Below are 15482 nucleotides of genomic sequence, written 5' to 3'. Positions count from 1 at the left end.
TTCCATGCGGCCTGTGCTTCCTTTGTTCCAAACACAAGCTGGCCAGCACATGGCTGGGAAGCCTTTAGGGCTTGTCTACATACCCGCTGGATTGGTGGGCAGCGATCAATCCAGCGGGAGGTCTATTTATCGCATCTAGTATAGACGGGATAAGTCAACCACTGAGCACTCCACCAGAAGGAAAAGCACAAGCGGAGTCAACGGGAGAGTCTCAGCTGCCGAGTTACCGCAGTGAAGACACCGCGGTAAGTAGATCTGAGGTGATACCAACATATAAACAAGATCATCATATGTGGCAAATTCTAACATGTTTGCAGATATCTTACACGGCATATCTGGCTGTGACCAGTGTCCCAGTGGGGGACAGCTCTGGTCACTCCACTAGGGTGAACTGCAAAGAATGGGGCAGACAATCCCCATAAAGCGGGTGGATATTCCCAGGGCTGGTGCGACCACTAGGTGAACTAGGCGGTCACCTAGGGCGTCAAGATTTGGGGGCACCAAAAAGCGGTGCCCCCCAATTTTTTACAGTATTTCATCCTGCTGTCCCGTCCCCCCATGCTTCCCCAAAGTGTCCCCCGGCCCCCACTTGCTGCCCCGGCGCGCTTTCCCAGCCCCAGAAGCGTCCCTGCATCTCTCCTGCAGCCCCACATTGCCTCGGCTCTGCTCTGGTCCTGGCATCAACTGCTGCCGCAGGGTCCTAGAGCCCCAATCCACTAGGGCAGGGCAGGTTGCCCTTCCCCCGCCCTTCCCCCTCAGACCTTCCCTTTTCCGGCAGGACTCTCCACCAGCACAGCCCCCCCCCCCCCACCCGCAGTCACCGCTCCTGCCCCACACTGGGCAAGGGTCACCCCCAGTGAGGCTACAGTGAGGGGCAGCAGCAGGGGAGGAGGCGCACATGTGATGGCAGCCCCCCCTCCCAGCTCCCCCCACAGGGGGGACGAGGGGGCTTCCTGGACCCGAGAGGGACCCTAGGAGCATGTGCATTGACAGTGATACAGGGTGAGTGTGCTACTGGGGGGGGGGGGACATGGGGGGCCCCTCCCACAGAACTCACTGCTGCCAGCAGAGAGAGGGCTGGGGGGAGTCCTCCACTCTGGCCCCATCCTTGGGGCAGCCTGCCTACACCCCAAACTCATCCCCAGCCCTGCCCCGTCTGAGAGCCTGCACCCCCAGCCAGAGCCCTCACCCCCCCACCCCAACCCTCTGCCCCAGCTCCGAGCCTCTCCCACACCCCAAAGCCCTCATCCCCAACCCCAGCCAGAGCCCTCATCGCCCCACACCCTAACCCTCTGCCTAGCCCTGAGCCTCCTCCCACACCCCTAACCCCTCATCCCCAGCCTCACCCCACAGTCCTCACCCCTCCACCCCCATCCCCTTCCCACACACCCTCTCTGCTGCCAAACTCCCTCCCAGAGCCTGCACCCCAATCTCCTGCCCCAACCCAGAGCCTGCACCCCAGACCTCCTCCCCACATCCAAACTCCCTCCCAGAGCCTTAGGCAGGTGGGGGGCAGAGTTTGGGGGGGCGGGTTCTAGGAACCACCAAAATTTCTACAAACCTGCCACCCCTGCCAGTATCTGGGTTTTAAGCCCTGTTATGCCTGCAACAGGCCTAAGCCTGTGAGTGACCCCCATAGCAGCTGCCTGAAGTGCTTGAGGGAATCAAACATGAAAGACAAGTGTCAGATTTGTAAAAACTTTTGTCCGAGATCGCAGAAAGAGCATGACATTGCTTTGAGGGCTCTCCTCATGGAGGCTGTGCTCTGCCTATTGCAGGACTGCAGTCTCAGCAGGACTCTAGGCCCAGCACCTTGGCCTCGGTTTGTAGTTCACCCCTGGCACCGGGATCAGTCTGGCACCTCTACTCCTCGCCAGTGTCCAAGAAGCAGTCAAAAAAGTGGCACTCCCTGGCACCAAGCAAAAAGGGTCAAGGGACTTTGGATAAAGGACCTAGTTCAGGCCACCTGCCCGCCACAGAGCCGCATGGGGGTTTCTCTCTGATTGGATCCACTAGTCTCCCCGGGGAGCCACCGCTGGCTCCTGGGAGTGGCACGGGATCCAAACTCACTATTGTGCAAATATGAGTGTGTAGGTTGTTGAAATTTGTCATATTAATATTGTCAGTTGTTGTTGTAAGATAGAGTATCCACCAGTCTAATGTTATAACTTTTTATTGATAACAATAATTGGATATTCTAACGGCAGAATAAAATACAGTAGATTTTGATATGAAAGAATGAAGGAAGGAAATATACGTGATTAAAAAGGGTGTATTTCTGAAAGTATTTTGAAAGTTTATAATAAGGGATGGCCTGAGGGGAGGGGAGGGAGAAGGGGGGCGCAAGGTGTAAGTTTCGCCTAGGGTGCAAAATGTCCTTGCACCGGCCCTGGATATTCCAACACTTATAACTTCACATACAAAAATGATACATGCACATAGACAGCATAATTATCATCAGCAAATCATAACCTTTTCATAGACACCTCACTCAACAACCTTTGTACAATATGTGCTGCAAATATATAACAGTGGTTGCAACAATGATCTATAGGGTCATATTCTAATCACACCAAACATTTCATTATACACATTGATATGGGTTCAAAGGAATTATTATCTGCCAGACAGAAGCCCAAATAGTTCCATGTTCACCTCTCAGTTCCCATGTGGGGATAGAAAGCAGGAGAGGTGAAAACACAAACCCTGGCAGCTATCAAAGGGCCCACGGCTGCTGCTCAAATCCCTGTTGGTCAATGTCATAGAGCTGGGTAGTGTCTGTTTAAAGATTTATTCAGCTCCCTGCCCTGTACATTGTCTCACTTGAAATTCTGTGGCCTGCATTGTGCAGGAGGTCAGACTAGATGATCATAATGGTCCCTTCTGACCTAAATATCTATGAATCTATGAATCTTATCGTCTGAGTATCATTCAGAGTAACTGTCTTTCCAACATTCCCTTAGAAAATTCTCTCTCTCTCTCTCTCTCTCTCTCTCCCTCCCCCCCCCCCCCCCCCCCATGTGTGTGAATGAGTTTGGGGATATGAAAGCGAACATGAGTGACAGTGGTAATGGGAATGGAAATCTGTGTTTCAGCGTGAATGGTTATAGTGTCTGAATGGAAGTGGGAATGGAAATATTGTTGTTGTTTTTGTTGTTATCCCTCAATATTACATCGTGGGGATGGTGTGAAACACGTAGCGTTCCTATCATACAAGTTCTTTAAACACAGCCAGAAGAAAGAGTCTGTCTACACTTTATAGCCTATTAATAATTAACTAAGTAAATGATCTTGAGAATGATGCTCAGCGGTGATAGATTTGATGCTGGTGGTGGGCCTAGTGCCCTGGGTCTCCAGAAGCTGGGAATGGGCGACAGGGGTTGGATCACTCCGTGATTCCCTGTTCTGTTCGTTCCCTCTGGGGCACCTGGCGTTGGCCACTGTCAGGAGACAGGATACTGGGCTAGATGGACCTTTGGTCTGACCCAGTCTGGCCGTTCTTATGTTCTTAATTATAGTCTAGGCTCCCATAGTCCTAGGCACGGTACAAACACAGATCATAAAACCTCTTTCAGTCCCACCAAGTTTACAATCTGAGTGTACATGGGAAATAGAGTGTGACTGGGAATAGAAATATAAACATGAATATAAATATCAGCCGGGCATCATAATCTTCCTTCACTGTAGCCTGAATCCTCCCGACTCCCCACGAAAGAAAAACTCCCGGACACGCTGCTCTCGGCCCCCTAATGTCAGGGAGGCTCCACTGCAAAACCTTAACTGATGAAACAAAGAAGTTGTACTTACGTGCCTGTGCTTAATTTGTGTTTTCAATGATTTACCTTCTAGGAAAATCTGGCATGTCTTGCACCCCCAGAAGGGGCATCTTGCACCCCCAGGGGGTGCGTGCACCCCAGATTAAGAACCACTGATTTAGACCATTCCTGACAGGTGTTTGTCCAGCCTGCTCTTAAAAATCTTCAGTGATGGAGATTCCACAACCTCCCTGGGAAATTTATTCCAGTGCTTAACAACCCTGACAGGAAGTTTTTCCTAATGTCAAACCTCCCTTGATGGAATTTAAGCCCATTGCTTCTTGTCTTATCCTCAGAGGTTAAAGAGAATAATTTGTCACCCTCCTGCTTTTATGTACTTGCAAACTGTTATCACGTCCCCCTCAGTCTTCTCTTCTCTGGACTAAACAAACTAAATTTTTTCAAAAGAAAAGGGATACTTGTGGCACCTTAGAGACTAACAAATTTATTTGAGCATAAGCTTTCGTGAGCTACAGCTCACTTCATCAGATGCATTCAGTGGAAAATACAGTGGGGAGATTTATATACATAGAGAACATGAAACAATGGGTGTTACCATACACACTGTAACCAGAGTGATCACTTAAGGTGAGCTATTACCAGCAGGAGAGCGGGGGTGGGGGAGAACCTTTTGCAGTGATAATCAAGGTGGGCCATTTCCAGCAGTTGACAAGAACGTCTGAGGAACAGTGGGGGGTGAGGGAGGGGAATAGTTTTACTTTGTTTAATGACCCATCCACTACCAGTCTCTATTCAAGCCTAAGTTAATTGTATCCAGTTTGCAAATTAATTCCAATTCAGCAGTCTCTCGTTGGAGTCTGTTTTTGAAGTTTTTTTGTTGAAGAATTGCAACTTTTAGGTCTGTAATTGAGTGACCAAAGAGATTGAGGTGTTCTCCGACTGGTTTTTGAATGTTATAATTTTTGACATCTGATTTGTGTCCATTTATTCTTTTAGGTAGAGACTGTCCAGTTTGACCAATGTACATGGCAGAGGGACATTGCTGGCACATGATGGCATATATCACATTGGTAGATGTGCAGGTGAACGAGCCTCTGATAGTGTGGCTGATGTGATTAGGCCCTATGATGGTGTCCCCTGAATAGATATGTGGACACAATTGGCAACGGGCTTTGTTGCAAGGATAGGGTCCTGGGTTAGTGGTTCTGTTGTGTGGTGTGTGGTTGCTGGTGAGTATTTGCTTTAGGTTGGGGGGCTGTCTGTAAGCAAGGACTGGCCTGTCTCCCAAGATCTGTGAGAGTGATGGGTCGTCCTTCAGGATAGGTTGTAGATCCTTGATGATGCGTTGGAGAGGTTTAAGTTGGGGACTGAAGGTGATGGCTAGTGGCGTTCTGTTATTTTCTTTGTTGGGCCTGTCCTGTAGTTGGTGACTTCTGGGTACTCTTCTGGCTCTGTCAATCTGTTTCTTCACTTCAGCAGGTAGGTATCGTAGTTGTAAGAATGCTTGATAGAGATCTTGTAGGTGTTTGTCTCTGTCTGAGGGGTTGGAGCAAATGCGGTTGTATCGTAGAGCTTGGCTGTAGACAATGGATCGTGTGGTGTGGTCTGGATGAAAGCTGGAGGCATGTAGGTAAGTATAGTGGTCAGTAGGTTTCTGGTATAGGGTGGTATTTATGTGACCATCGCTTATTAGCACCATAGTGTCCAGGAAGTGGATCTCTTGTGTGGACTGGTCCAGGCTGAGGTTGGTGGTGGGATGGAAATTGTTGAAATCATAGTGGAATTCCTCAAGGGCTTCTTTTCCATGGGTCCAGATGACGAAGATGTCATCAATGTAGCGCAAGTAGAGTAGGGGCATTAGGGGACGAGAGCTGAGGAAATGTTGTTCTAAATCAGCCACTGTGGATGTAGAAGCCCTCTACACCAACACTCCACACAAAGATGGACTACAAGCCGTCAGGAACACTATCCCCGATAATGTCACAGCAAACCTGGTGGCTGCACTTTGTGACTTGGTCCTCCCCCATAACTTTTTCACATTTGCGGACAATGTATACCTTCAGATCAGCGGCACTGCTATGGGTACCTGCATGGCCCCACAGTATGCCAACATTTTTATGGCTTATTTAGAAGAACGCTTCCTCAGCTCTCGTCGGTTTTCTGGCCCAAGGAGCATTTTCCAAGGAGACAAAAATCCTGGGTTAAATGGGTAAATAAATAACCCTCCACAATATTCATATCTGGTTTCAATAACAATACAAAAACCGGGGTCGGTGAGAGAAAGAGAGAGGGGCTGCAGAGTCCACTTCTCCCGTCCGCCACCAGGGGCAGCAATGAGCAAACAGCACCGCACAGCCTTGGGGACAAGACTGAAAGCGGGCACTGGAGGTTGGAAAACATCATTTTCCAGCTCTGCACCTACAGAAACTGCTCCTTTGGACATAGGACCCGCCGGTGCCCTTTGACTCCGCCTCGCCTGTAAAGTCTCCGGGTTCAACTTCCGCGCTGGGTCCGTCAGGCTCCTGGGTAGTGTCTGCAATGGGTCTCCAGGGTGGAGTACCAAGGAAAGAGTTCTCATGACACCGATTCACCAAAAGGGCGATTCATTGCCGCTGGAGAGAATCCCAACAACCGGCTGTATTTACAAACAAGCAGCCAGAGACCCGAGGATACAGCCTGGTATCACTGTGTGAGAGACTGGATCACAGTGACAAAACCCATCACCAAAACAAACAGTGGGTTCACGCCGCGTTGGGCTCTAAAAATGGCCACATTAAAGAAAAGACGGGAATTAACCCCAATAGTCAATGTTATGTCAAAAGCACTGATTTATGCTTGGTTTTATTTTACAGAATGGAGCAGATGAAATTGTTAGAATTTGATTGTATAAAATCGTTTCATGTTCCCTATTCCGTTATTACTTGCCGGAATCATTGGTCTGACACTACCATGGAAGGAAATATGAACAGTGATGAATCACATAAAGTTGTGTGCCAAATGCCTCTGAAGAATGTTATCATTGGTGGAGACATCTATCTAGCTATTTTGTTTTCTTAACACTGTATCTGTTGTCATTGTAGTTTGTTCATTCAAATTATTTATTTTATTCAGTTTTTCAAATCATTTTACTATTTTCCATTTCACTTTTTAAGGTGTTCTTTAAAAATTCCATGTATGTCGGGGGGAGGGATAACTCGGTGGTTTGAGCATTGGCCTGCCAAACCCAGGATTGTGAGTTCAGTCCTTGAGGGGGCCATTTGGGGATTGGTCCTGCTTTGAGCAGGGGGTTGGACTAGAGGAGGTCCCTTCCAACCCTGATGTTCTTTGAACCTAACATTTTTGGACTATTTCAGCCAAAACTCACTATGTGGAGAAAGCAAAATTCCCATCAGTAATGCCTATCAATAATATTCTTTAAAGCATGAAACTGACTAAGGAACTCAAACTCCATTTTCAGCAATGACTTAGGAATTCTGAAATCTAAGGTCTTGTCTACATGGTCCTGCAGTTCGGACAACAGGGGCATGACTAGCAATGTGCACCAAAGTGCTACACGGTAACTTCCCTGTGTGTGCGCTGCAGGTGTGAACTAAAGATTCCTAGTGAGCAATAGCATAGCCCTCTTCAAGCAGGAATACATTCGTGTGAAGGAGGAACCTTGTAGACTGCACCCACAGCATCCAAAGGGGGAGTTTCAGCACAGACTTTGGTGTGCCCTGTTATTCACAGTCTCCTAGTCCAAACCGAGGGATAGTGTACACATGCCCTTAATCTCAGTGAAAGTCAGTGGGATGTAGGCATCTAAGAGTCAGATTTTCAAAGGTATTTAGGTGCTTAAAATGGCATCTAGACACCTAGTGAGAGTTTCAGAAGCATCTAAGTGCCTAGCTCCTATTGATTTCAATGGCACTTGGATTCCTAGGCATGTCTGTAAAGCCCATTAGGAACCTATCCACATCTTTAGAGGCCTAAATATCCTGAACATTTTGAGCTTATATCACTTTTGAAAGGGGAATTTAGAATGAAAATTTCAAAAGGGCCAAAGTGAGCTAGATTCTGGGAGTTGGGCTTCTATCTCCCTTAGGCTCCTTCAAAATCCCAGCATTACTCGCCTATGTCACATAGCTGTTTTTGAGAATTTTACTCTGTGTATCACAGAATCATAGAATCATAGAAGATTAGGGTTGGAAGAACCCTCAGAAACTCATCTAGTCTAAGCCCCTGTGTGACGTTGCACTCCATATGTTTTATTGAAATATGCTAATGAGTGTGAATATAATGTAACTAGAACATGCTTTATGCAAAAGGTCTCTTTTAAGGTATCGTTACAAAGCTTATAACCTACTGAGTGTGTTCATTCTATTTGTATGTATGTATAATTCTTGTATCTGAAGCTAGAAATATAAAGTATAACTCTGAAGTACTATTGTAATTATGCACAGTGTGGGCCATTAATGGTGGTTTGGAATCTTGCTGGCTCTCATTAACTAGGACAATTGGTTGTAAATGTCTCTGTTTACTTGAAAGCCTTCCTGTGTTCCAGTGACTCAGGCCAGAAAGAATGGAGGCTTGGGGTCTCACAGGATATGTGACCATGTCACCTGGGACTGGAATCCATCTTAAACCTGGTGCTTTTCCATTTCGAAGGAGGGGTGGGGACCCAGAGAGACAAAAGTTTCCCACCTTGTGCTGAAGCTATAAAAGTGGGTGAAACAGAACAAAGGGGGCTGCCAGTCATGAGAAATCTACTAGTTACCACCTGAGCTGGAACTAACAAAAACTGTACCAGGGGAAAGGGGCCCAGTCTAGGAAGGAGTCTAGTCTGTGAAAGAAGCTTATTGGAACAGCTCTGAGGGTGAGATTTACCTGTATTCAGTTTCTTAATGTATTAGGCTTAGACTTGCGTGCTTTATTTTGCTTTATTTTATTTGCTTACTTTGTTCTGTCTGTTATTACTTGAAACAACTTAAATCCTACTTTTTATACTTAATAAAATCACTTTTGTTTATTAGTAAACGCAGAGTAAGTGATTAATACCTGAGGGAGCAAATAGCTGTGCATATCTGTCTATCAGTGTTATAGAGGATGGACAAATTATGGGTTTACCCTGTATAAGCTTGATACAGAGTAAATCGGATTTATTTGGGTTTGGATTCCATTGAGAACTGAGTGTCCGGGTGCTGGAGATCGGTGAGTTACTGAGAAATTTTTGGTTAAATTCTGCAGCTTTGGGGGCGTGGATCAGACCTTGGTGTGTGTTGCAGGTGACTAGCGTGTCTGGCTCAACAAGGCAGGGTTCTGGAGTCCCAAACTGGCAGTGGAAAACGGGCTCAGAGGTAGTTTCAGCACATCAGGTGACAGTCACAAGGGGATCTCTGTGATCGAACCCGTCACACCCTGGTCAAAGCAGGACCAACCCCAACTAAATCATCCCAGCGAAGGCTTTGCCAACCTGGGCCTTAAAAACCTCTAAGGATGGAGATTCCACCATCTCCCTGGGTAACCCATTCCAGTGCTTCACCACCCTCCTAATAAAATAGTTTTTCCGAATATCCAACCTAGGTCTCCCCCACTGCAACTTGAGACCATTGCTCCTTGTTCTGTCATCTGCCACTACTGAGAACAGCTGAACTTCATCCTCTTTGGAATCCCCCCTCAGGTAGCTGAAGGCTGCTATCAAATCCTCCCTCACTCTTCTCTTCTGCAGACTAAATAACCCCAGTTCCCTCAACCTCTCCTCCTAAGTCATGTGCCCCAGCCCCCGAAGCATTTTCATTGCCCTCCGCTGGACTCTCTCCAATTTGTCCACATCCTTTCTGTAGTGGGGGGCCCAAAACTAGATGCAGTACTCCAGATGTGACCTCACCAGTGCTGAATAGAGGGGAATACTCACTTCCCACGATCTGCTGGCAATGCTTCTACTAATGCAATCTAATATGCCGTTAGCCTTCTTGGCAACAAGGTAACACTGTTGACTCATATCCAGCTTCTCGTCCACTGTAATCCCCAGGTCCTTTTTTGCAAAACTGCCACTTAGCCAGTCGATCCCCAACCTGTAGCAGTACATGGGATTCTTCCGTCCTAAGTGCAGGACTCTGCACTTGTCCTTGTTGAACCTTATCAGATTTCTTTTGACCCAATCCTCCAATTTGTCTAGCTCACTCTGGACCCTATTCCTACCCTCCAGAATATTTACCTCTGCCCCAAGGTTAGTGTCATCCATGAACTTGCTGAGGGTGCAATCCACCCCATCATCAATATCCCAGCTTGATTATCATGCACATTGTGTAAAGAGTTGTCACTTTGGATGGGCTATTACCAGCAGGAGAGTGAATTTGTGGGGGGGGGGGTGGAGGGTGAGAAAACCTGGATTTGTGCTGGAAAGGGCCCAACCTGATGATCACTTTAGATAAGCTATTACCAGCAGGACAGTGGGGTGGGAGGAGGTATTGTTTCATATTCTCTGTGTATATATAAAGTCTGCTGCAGTTTCCACGGTATGCATCCAATGAAGTGAGCTGTAGCTCACGAAAGCTCATGCTCAAATAAATTGGTTAGTCTCTAAGGTGCCACAAGTACTCCTTTTCTTTTTGCGAATACAGACTAACACGGCTGTTACTCTGAAACCTGTCATTAATGAAGATGTTGAACAAAACCAGCCCCAGGACCGACTGCTGGGACACTCCACTTGATACCATCTGCCAACTAGATATCGAACTGTTGATAACTACCCATTGACCCCAACAATCTAGCCAGCTTTCTATACACCTTATAATCCATTCATCTAATCCAGTGGTGGGCAAACTTTTTGGCCCGAGGGCCACATCTGGGTGGGGAAATTGCATGCAGGAGTGGGGCAGGGGTTGAGGTGCGGGATGTGTGAGGAGGTGCAGTGTGCATGAAGGGGCTCTGGGCAAGAGGTTGGTGCAGAGGAGGAGTGCGGGGTGTATGAGGGGTCTTAGGGCAGGCAGTTGGGGTGCAGGAGGAGTGGGAGATGTAGCAGGGGGCTCAGGGCAGGAGGTTGGTGGCTCAGGGCAGGAGGTTGGGGTGCAGGGGGGAGTGTGACTGGGGGCTCAAGGCAGGGGTTTGGGGTCCAGGCTTTGGCCCGGCACTGCTTACCTCGAGTGGCACTGGGGTGGAAGCGGTGCGCAACGTGCCTAAGGTAGGCTCCCTGCCTGCCCTGGCCTCGCGCCACTCCCGGAAGTGGCCAGCATGTCCAGCAGTGGCTCCTGGGGTGGGGTGGGGTGGGTGGCTCTGCTGCACGCTGCCCTCGCCTGTGGGTACCATACTAGAAGCTCCCATTGGCTGCGGTTACCCCTTTCCGGGAAATGGGAGCTGTGGGGGGTGGTGCCTTCAGGCAAGGTCAGCGCACAGAGCCCTCTGCCCCTCTTCCCCAGGAGCCGCAGGGACATGGTGCCAGCTCTTCCCCCCACTTAGCCCAGCAGCACCATGGGGGTGGCAATCCCTCAGGCTGGATCCAAAGCCCTGAGGGGCCGGATCCTGCCCACGGGCAATAGTTTGCCCATCCCTGATCTAATCCATACTTCTTTAATTTGCTGGCAAGAATACTGTGGGAGATCGTATCAAAAGCTTTGCTGAAGTTAAGGCATATCACATCCGTGTTTTCCCCATATCCACAGAGCCAGTTATCTCGTGATTGAAGGCAATCAGGTCGGTCAGGCATGACTTGCCCTTGGTGAATCCATGTTGACTGTTCCTGATCACCTTCGTCTCCTCCAAGTGCTTCAAACTGGATTCCTTGAGGACCTGCTCCATGATTTTTCCAGGAACTGAGGTGAGGCTGACTGATCTATCATTCCCTGGATTCTCCTTCTTCCCTTTTTTAAAGATGGTCACTATATTTCCCTTTTACTGCCACTGCGCTGGTTGTGGGCATCCAAAACTTCTGGGTGGTTCTGAAATCTCTGCCTTAGCTCCCCTAGTGCAGTTTTCACTCATTGTTTGAAAAGCACCTGACAAAGGAAGAGAAGCAAGGTGTATCTACCTTTTTCAGCTAGGGGAAAATTAGGTGCCTTTAAAAATTACCCCCAGAGATCCTGCCCTCATCCAAGATTTGGTGGGATTTTCAAAGGGGCTGAGAGGATTGGACAAGCCGAGCCTATATCGTTTCCTTTGATACATCGGTGTTTATGTCATGTGAGGCAGTGGCCAGGACTCAGGAGACTTGTGTTCTCTTCCCATTCATATCACTGGTCTCCTGGATGCTCATGGACAAGATCCATCACCTCTCCATACCCGGCAAAGTTTTCATCCACCTATGTACCTATCTCCCATTGACTTTCCTGATGCCCAACTCCTGCCTGTGTCTTTGAAACCCCTCCTCCAGTGTCTATGACAATGACAGTACTGAAAAATATCAAACAAATGAAATTTTAAAAATGAAGGGAAAAACAAAAAACAAAATGAGAAAAAATCCCATTTCCCCACATCTTTTTCCAACCAGCTCTCAGTTATGTTCTCAGTTAGATAAAAACATAAAACAGTATTGCTTGAAGCTTGCAATGTAACATTCCTTTATTTCTTAGAATGCAGACCCATAAGATGCAAGAACACAAAAACAGAGGGACAAAGCAGGCTCCTCCCCACAACAGAGAGGCATAACTCTATGGTGATGGGCTGAAGAATGACAGCCCTCAAGCCTAAAACAAAGACTCACCAGCAACTACACACCACACAACAAAAACACCAACCCAGGAACCAAACACTGCAACAAACCCCGGTGCCAACTCTGTCCACATATCTATTCAAGGGACACCATCATAGGACCTAACCACATCAGCCACACCATCAGGGGCTCATTCACCTGCACATCTACCAATGTGATATATGCCACCATGTGCCAGCAATGCCCCTCTGCCATGTACATTGGCCAAACTGGACAGTCTCTACGCAAAAGAATAAATGGACACAAATCTGACATCAGGAATTATAACGTTCAGAAACCAGTAGGAGAACACTTCAATCTCCCTGGTCACTCAATAACAGACCTAAAAGTGGCAATTCTTCAACAAAAAAAACTTCAAAAACAGACTTCAACAAGAAACTGCAGAACTGGAATTAATTTAAACTGGACACCAAATTAAGCCTGAATAAAGACTGGGAGTGGATGGGTCACTACACAAACTAATTTTCCCTCAGTTGATATTCACACCTTCTTTTCAACTGTTGGAAATGGGCGATGTCCACCTTGATTGTATTGGCCTTGTTAATACTACAGAAGTAATCAACCACTGAAAATAGGCCACTTCCACCTTAACTGAATTGGCCTCGTTAGCACTGACCCTCCACTCAGTAAGGCAACTTCCATCTTATTATATATATACCGCTGACTGTATTTTCCACTCCATGCTTCTGTTGAAGTGGGTTTTAGCCCATGAAAGCTTATGCCCAAATAAATGTGTTAGTCTCTAAGGTGCCACAAGGACTCCTCTTTGTTTTTGCTGATACAGTCTAACACGGCTACCACTCTAAAAATTGACAACAGAGGATCCTAATCAGTGGAGAATGAATGTCATTGGCTTCAGTGGGAGTGGAAGAGACCCAGAGCCACTCCAAAGATGTTAAGCTCCTTGCAGAATTTGGGCACTTGTGTTCATGTACGGATGAATGTATGGATGCATGAAGCAGAGTGCTTTACTGAAATGTGTGTCTGGAAAAGAAAACATTTTTCTTAAAGAATGTCTCTTACAATATCAAGATATCATCACATCCGATGAAGTGAGCTGTAGCTCACGAAAGCTTATGCTCAAATAAATTGGTTAGTCTCTAAGGTGCCACAAGTACTCCTTTTCTTTTTACAGTATCAAGTTTTGTATAAAGAAATGTGTATTAAATGTATGAAAGATTAATACTGAAAAAGTATCCAAGTAAAAGAAAGAAAGAAAGAAAGAAAATGGATGAAGTAAGGTCAATGAGGGGTTCTCAAGGACTCTCCTATTCTCAAGGACTCCAATGGGCCATGTCTAAGAAACTATTTCAGTTCATCTCTATTTTACTATATGCTAAGATTTGTCCTTTAAGGTTCTATGGCTTTTCTGAAAGCAATCAGTTTAAGAATAGCTTTTCTCAGGGACTCATTGACCTCTTTGTTTCTCAGGCTGTAGATGACAGGATTGACCATGGGAGTCAGGACTGTGTAGAAGACAGAGAAGAGTTTGTGTAGGACCGTGGGAGTGTTAGCTGTTGTAGCCACATAGACAGTAATCAGTGTCCCATAGTAAACTATAACCACAATGAGGTGAGAGGAGCAGGTGGAAAAGGCCTTTTGCCTCCCTGTGGTGGAAGGGATTCTCAGGATGGTGGCGATGATACAAACGTAGGATGTCAGGGTCAGTAGACAGGGCACAATTGTCCCTATGGCAGAGATAGTAAATGTTACCAGTTGAAGAGTCTGGGTGTCATCACAGGACAGCTTAATCATGGGTGAAAAATCACAAAAGAAATGATCAATTTCTTTGGAATTACAGAATGTTAATTGGAAAAAGAAAATATCTACTATGGCACAGCCCACAAGGCTACTTATCCAGGACCCAGCCACCAGTTGGCAACAAACCCTGCCATTCATCAGAGCATCATAACGGAGTGGATTGCATATCGCTAAATACGGATCATAAGACATTGCCATGAGCAGCAGACATTCTGCAGTTGACATGACACCAAATAAGTATAATTGCAGAATGCAGCCCTTTACAGAAATGGATCTGTCCCCAGTCAGGAGACTGGCCAGCAGCCTGGGCAGGATGGTGGAGGTGTAGCAGGTCTCCAAGCAGGACAAGTTCCCCAGGAAGAAGTACATGGGGATGTGAAGGTGCTGATCAGTCACAACTAGCACAATAATGAGGATGTTCCCTGCCACAGTCACAATGTAGATCACTAGAAACACGAGGAAGAGAAGGGGCTGCAGCTCAGGGACATTCCCAAATCCTAAAAGGGTGAATTTCACGATGGGTGTTTGATTTCTTCCTTCCACTTTCTCCATAATCTGTATCTAGAAAAAGAAAACCATTAAATATTGATGGAGTGCACGCCGTCAGTTTGTGCTGTTGGATACACTAGCAGAAACCTGGAGTAGGTAACCTCATACCACTGCATCTCTCCACTAGAAGAATGAAGTTGTTAATAAACAGAGGAAGACTAATATAATCAAGAGATTGAGCTTCCAATATAGGTGAACCAAGAGCATGGAACCCTACTGAATTACGGAAATGTCCCATCTAACTCTCTTATGCTTTCTTGAACGTTAAATAAAGACTTTTAGGCTGGGATTTTGGAATACCTTAATCCTATCAGTGTCATAGCAACAAATCTAGAAGACATAAACAAAATCAAGAGATTGGAAACGAAAGATATTTAGAGTTCAACGACTGGTAGTCTAACCTGCAGTTGGGAGGTGTAATTCCCAGCTTGGGTAGAGGTACATATACTAGCTATGGTCAAGCGAGCAGGATAAAAATAGCAGTGAGAACAGGACAGCACATACAGGGGCTTGGGAGGGCCACCTGTGGACGTACCTAGGATCTCAGATGGGATTGTGCTCGGGCAGCTCCTCTGTGCTGCCAAGGCTACATTGCTATTCTTAGCACAATAGCTCCATCACAGATAATGTGTGTAGGTCACCGGAGCAGGGAATTACACTGCCCAGGTGCAGCATAGACATAACCCAGGAGACACACACCGAACACCAAA

General features: G+C 46.8%; 1 protein-coding gene across 1 annotated transcript; it reads right to left on the bottom strand.

Moving 5' to 3' along the window:
* Positions 1 to 13812: 13812 nt before the first annotated feature.
* On the bottom strand, positions 13813 to 14775 carry LOC142068711 (olfactory receptor 11A1-like). The gene has a single exon (XM_075118540.1). It carries the CDS (start codon positions 14773 to 14775, stop codon positions 13813 to 13815), a length of 963 nt encoding a protein of 320 aa, XP_074974641.1.
* Positions 14776 to 15482: the final 707 nt, after the last annotated feature.

Source organism: Caretta caretta, chromosome 13, assembly GCF_965140235.1.
Source record: "Caretta caretta isolate rCarCar2 chromosome 13, rCarCar1.hap1, whole genome shotgun sequence".
Classification (NCBI taxonomy): domain Eukaryota; kingdom Metazoa; phylum Chordata; order Testudines; family Cheloniidae; genus Caretta; species Caretta caretta.
The sequence above is the reverse complement of the archived record's forward strand: the minus strand, read 5'-3'. Positions and strand labels throughout refer to the sequence as shown.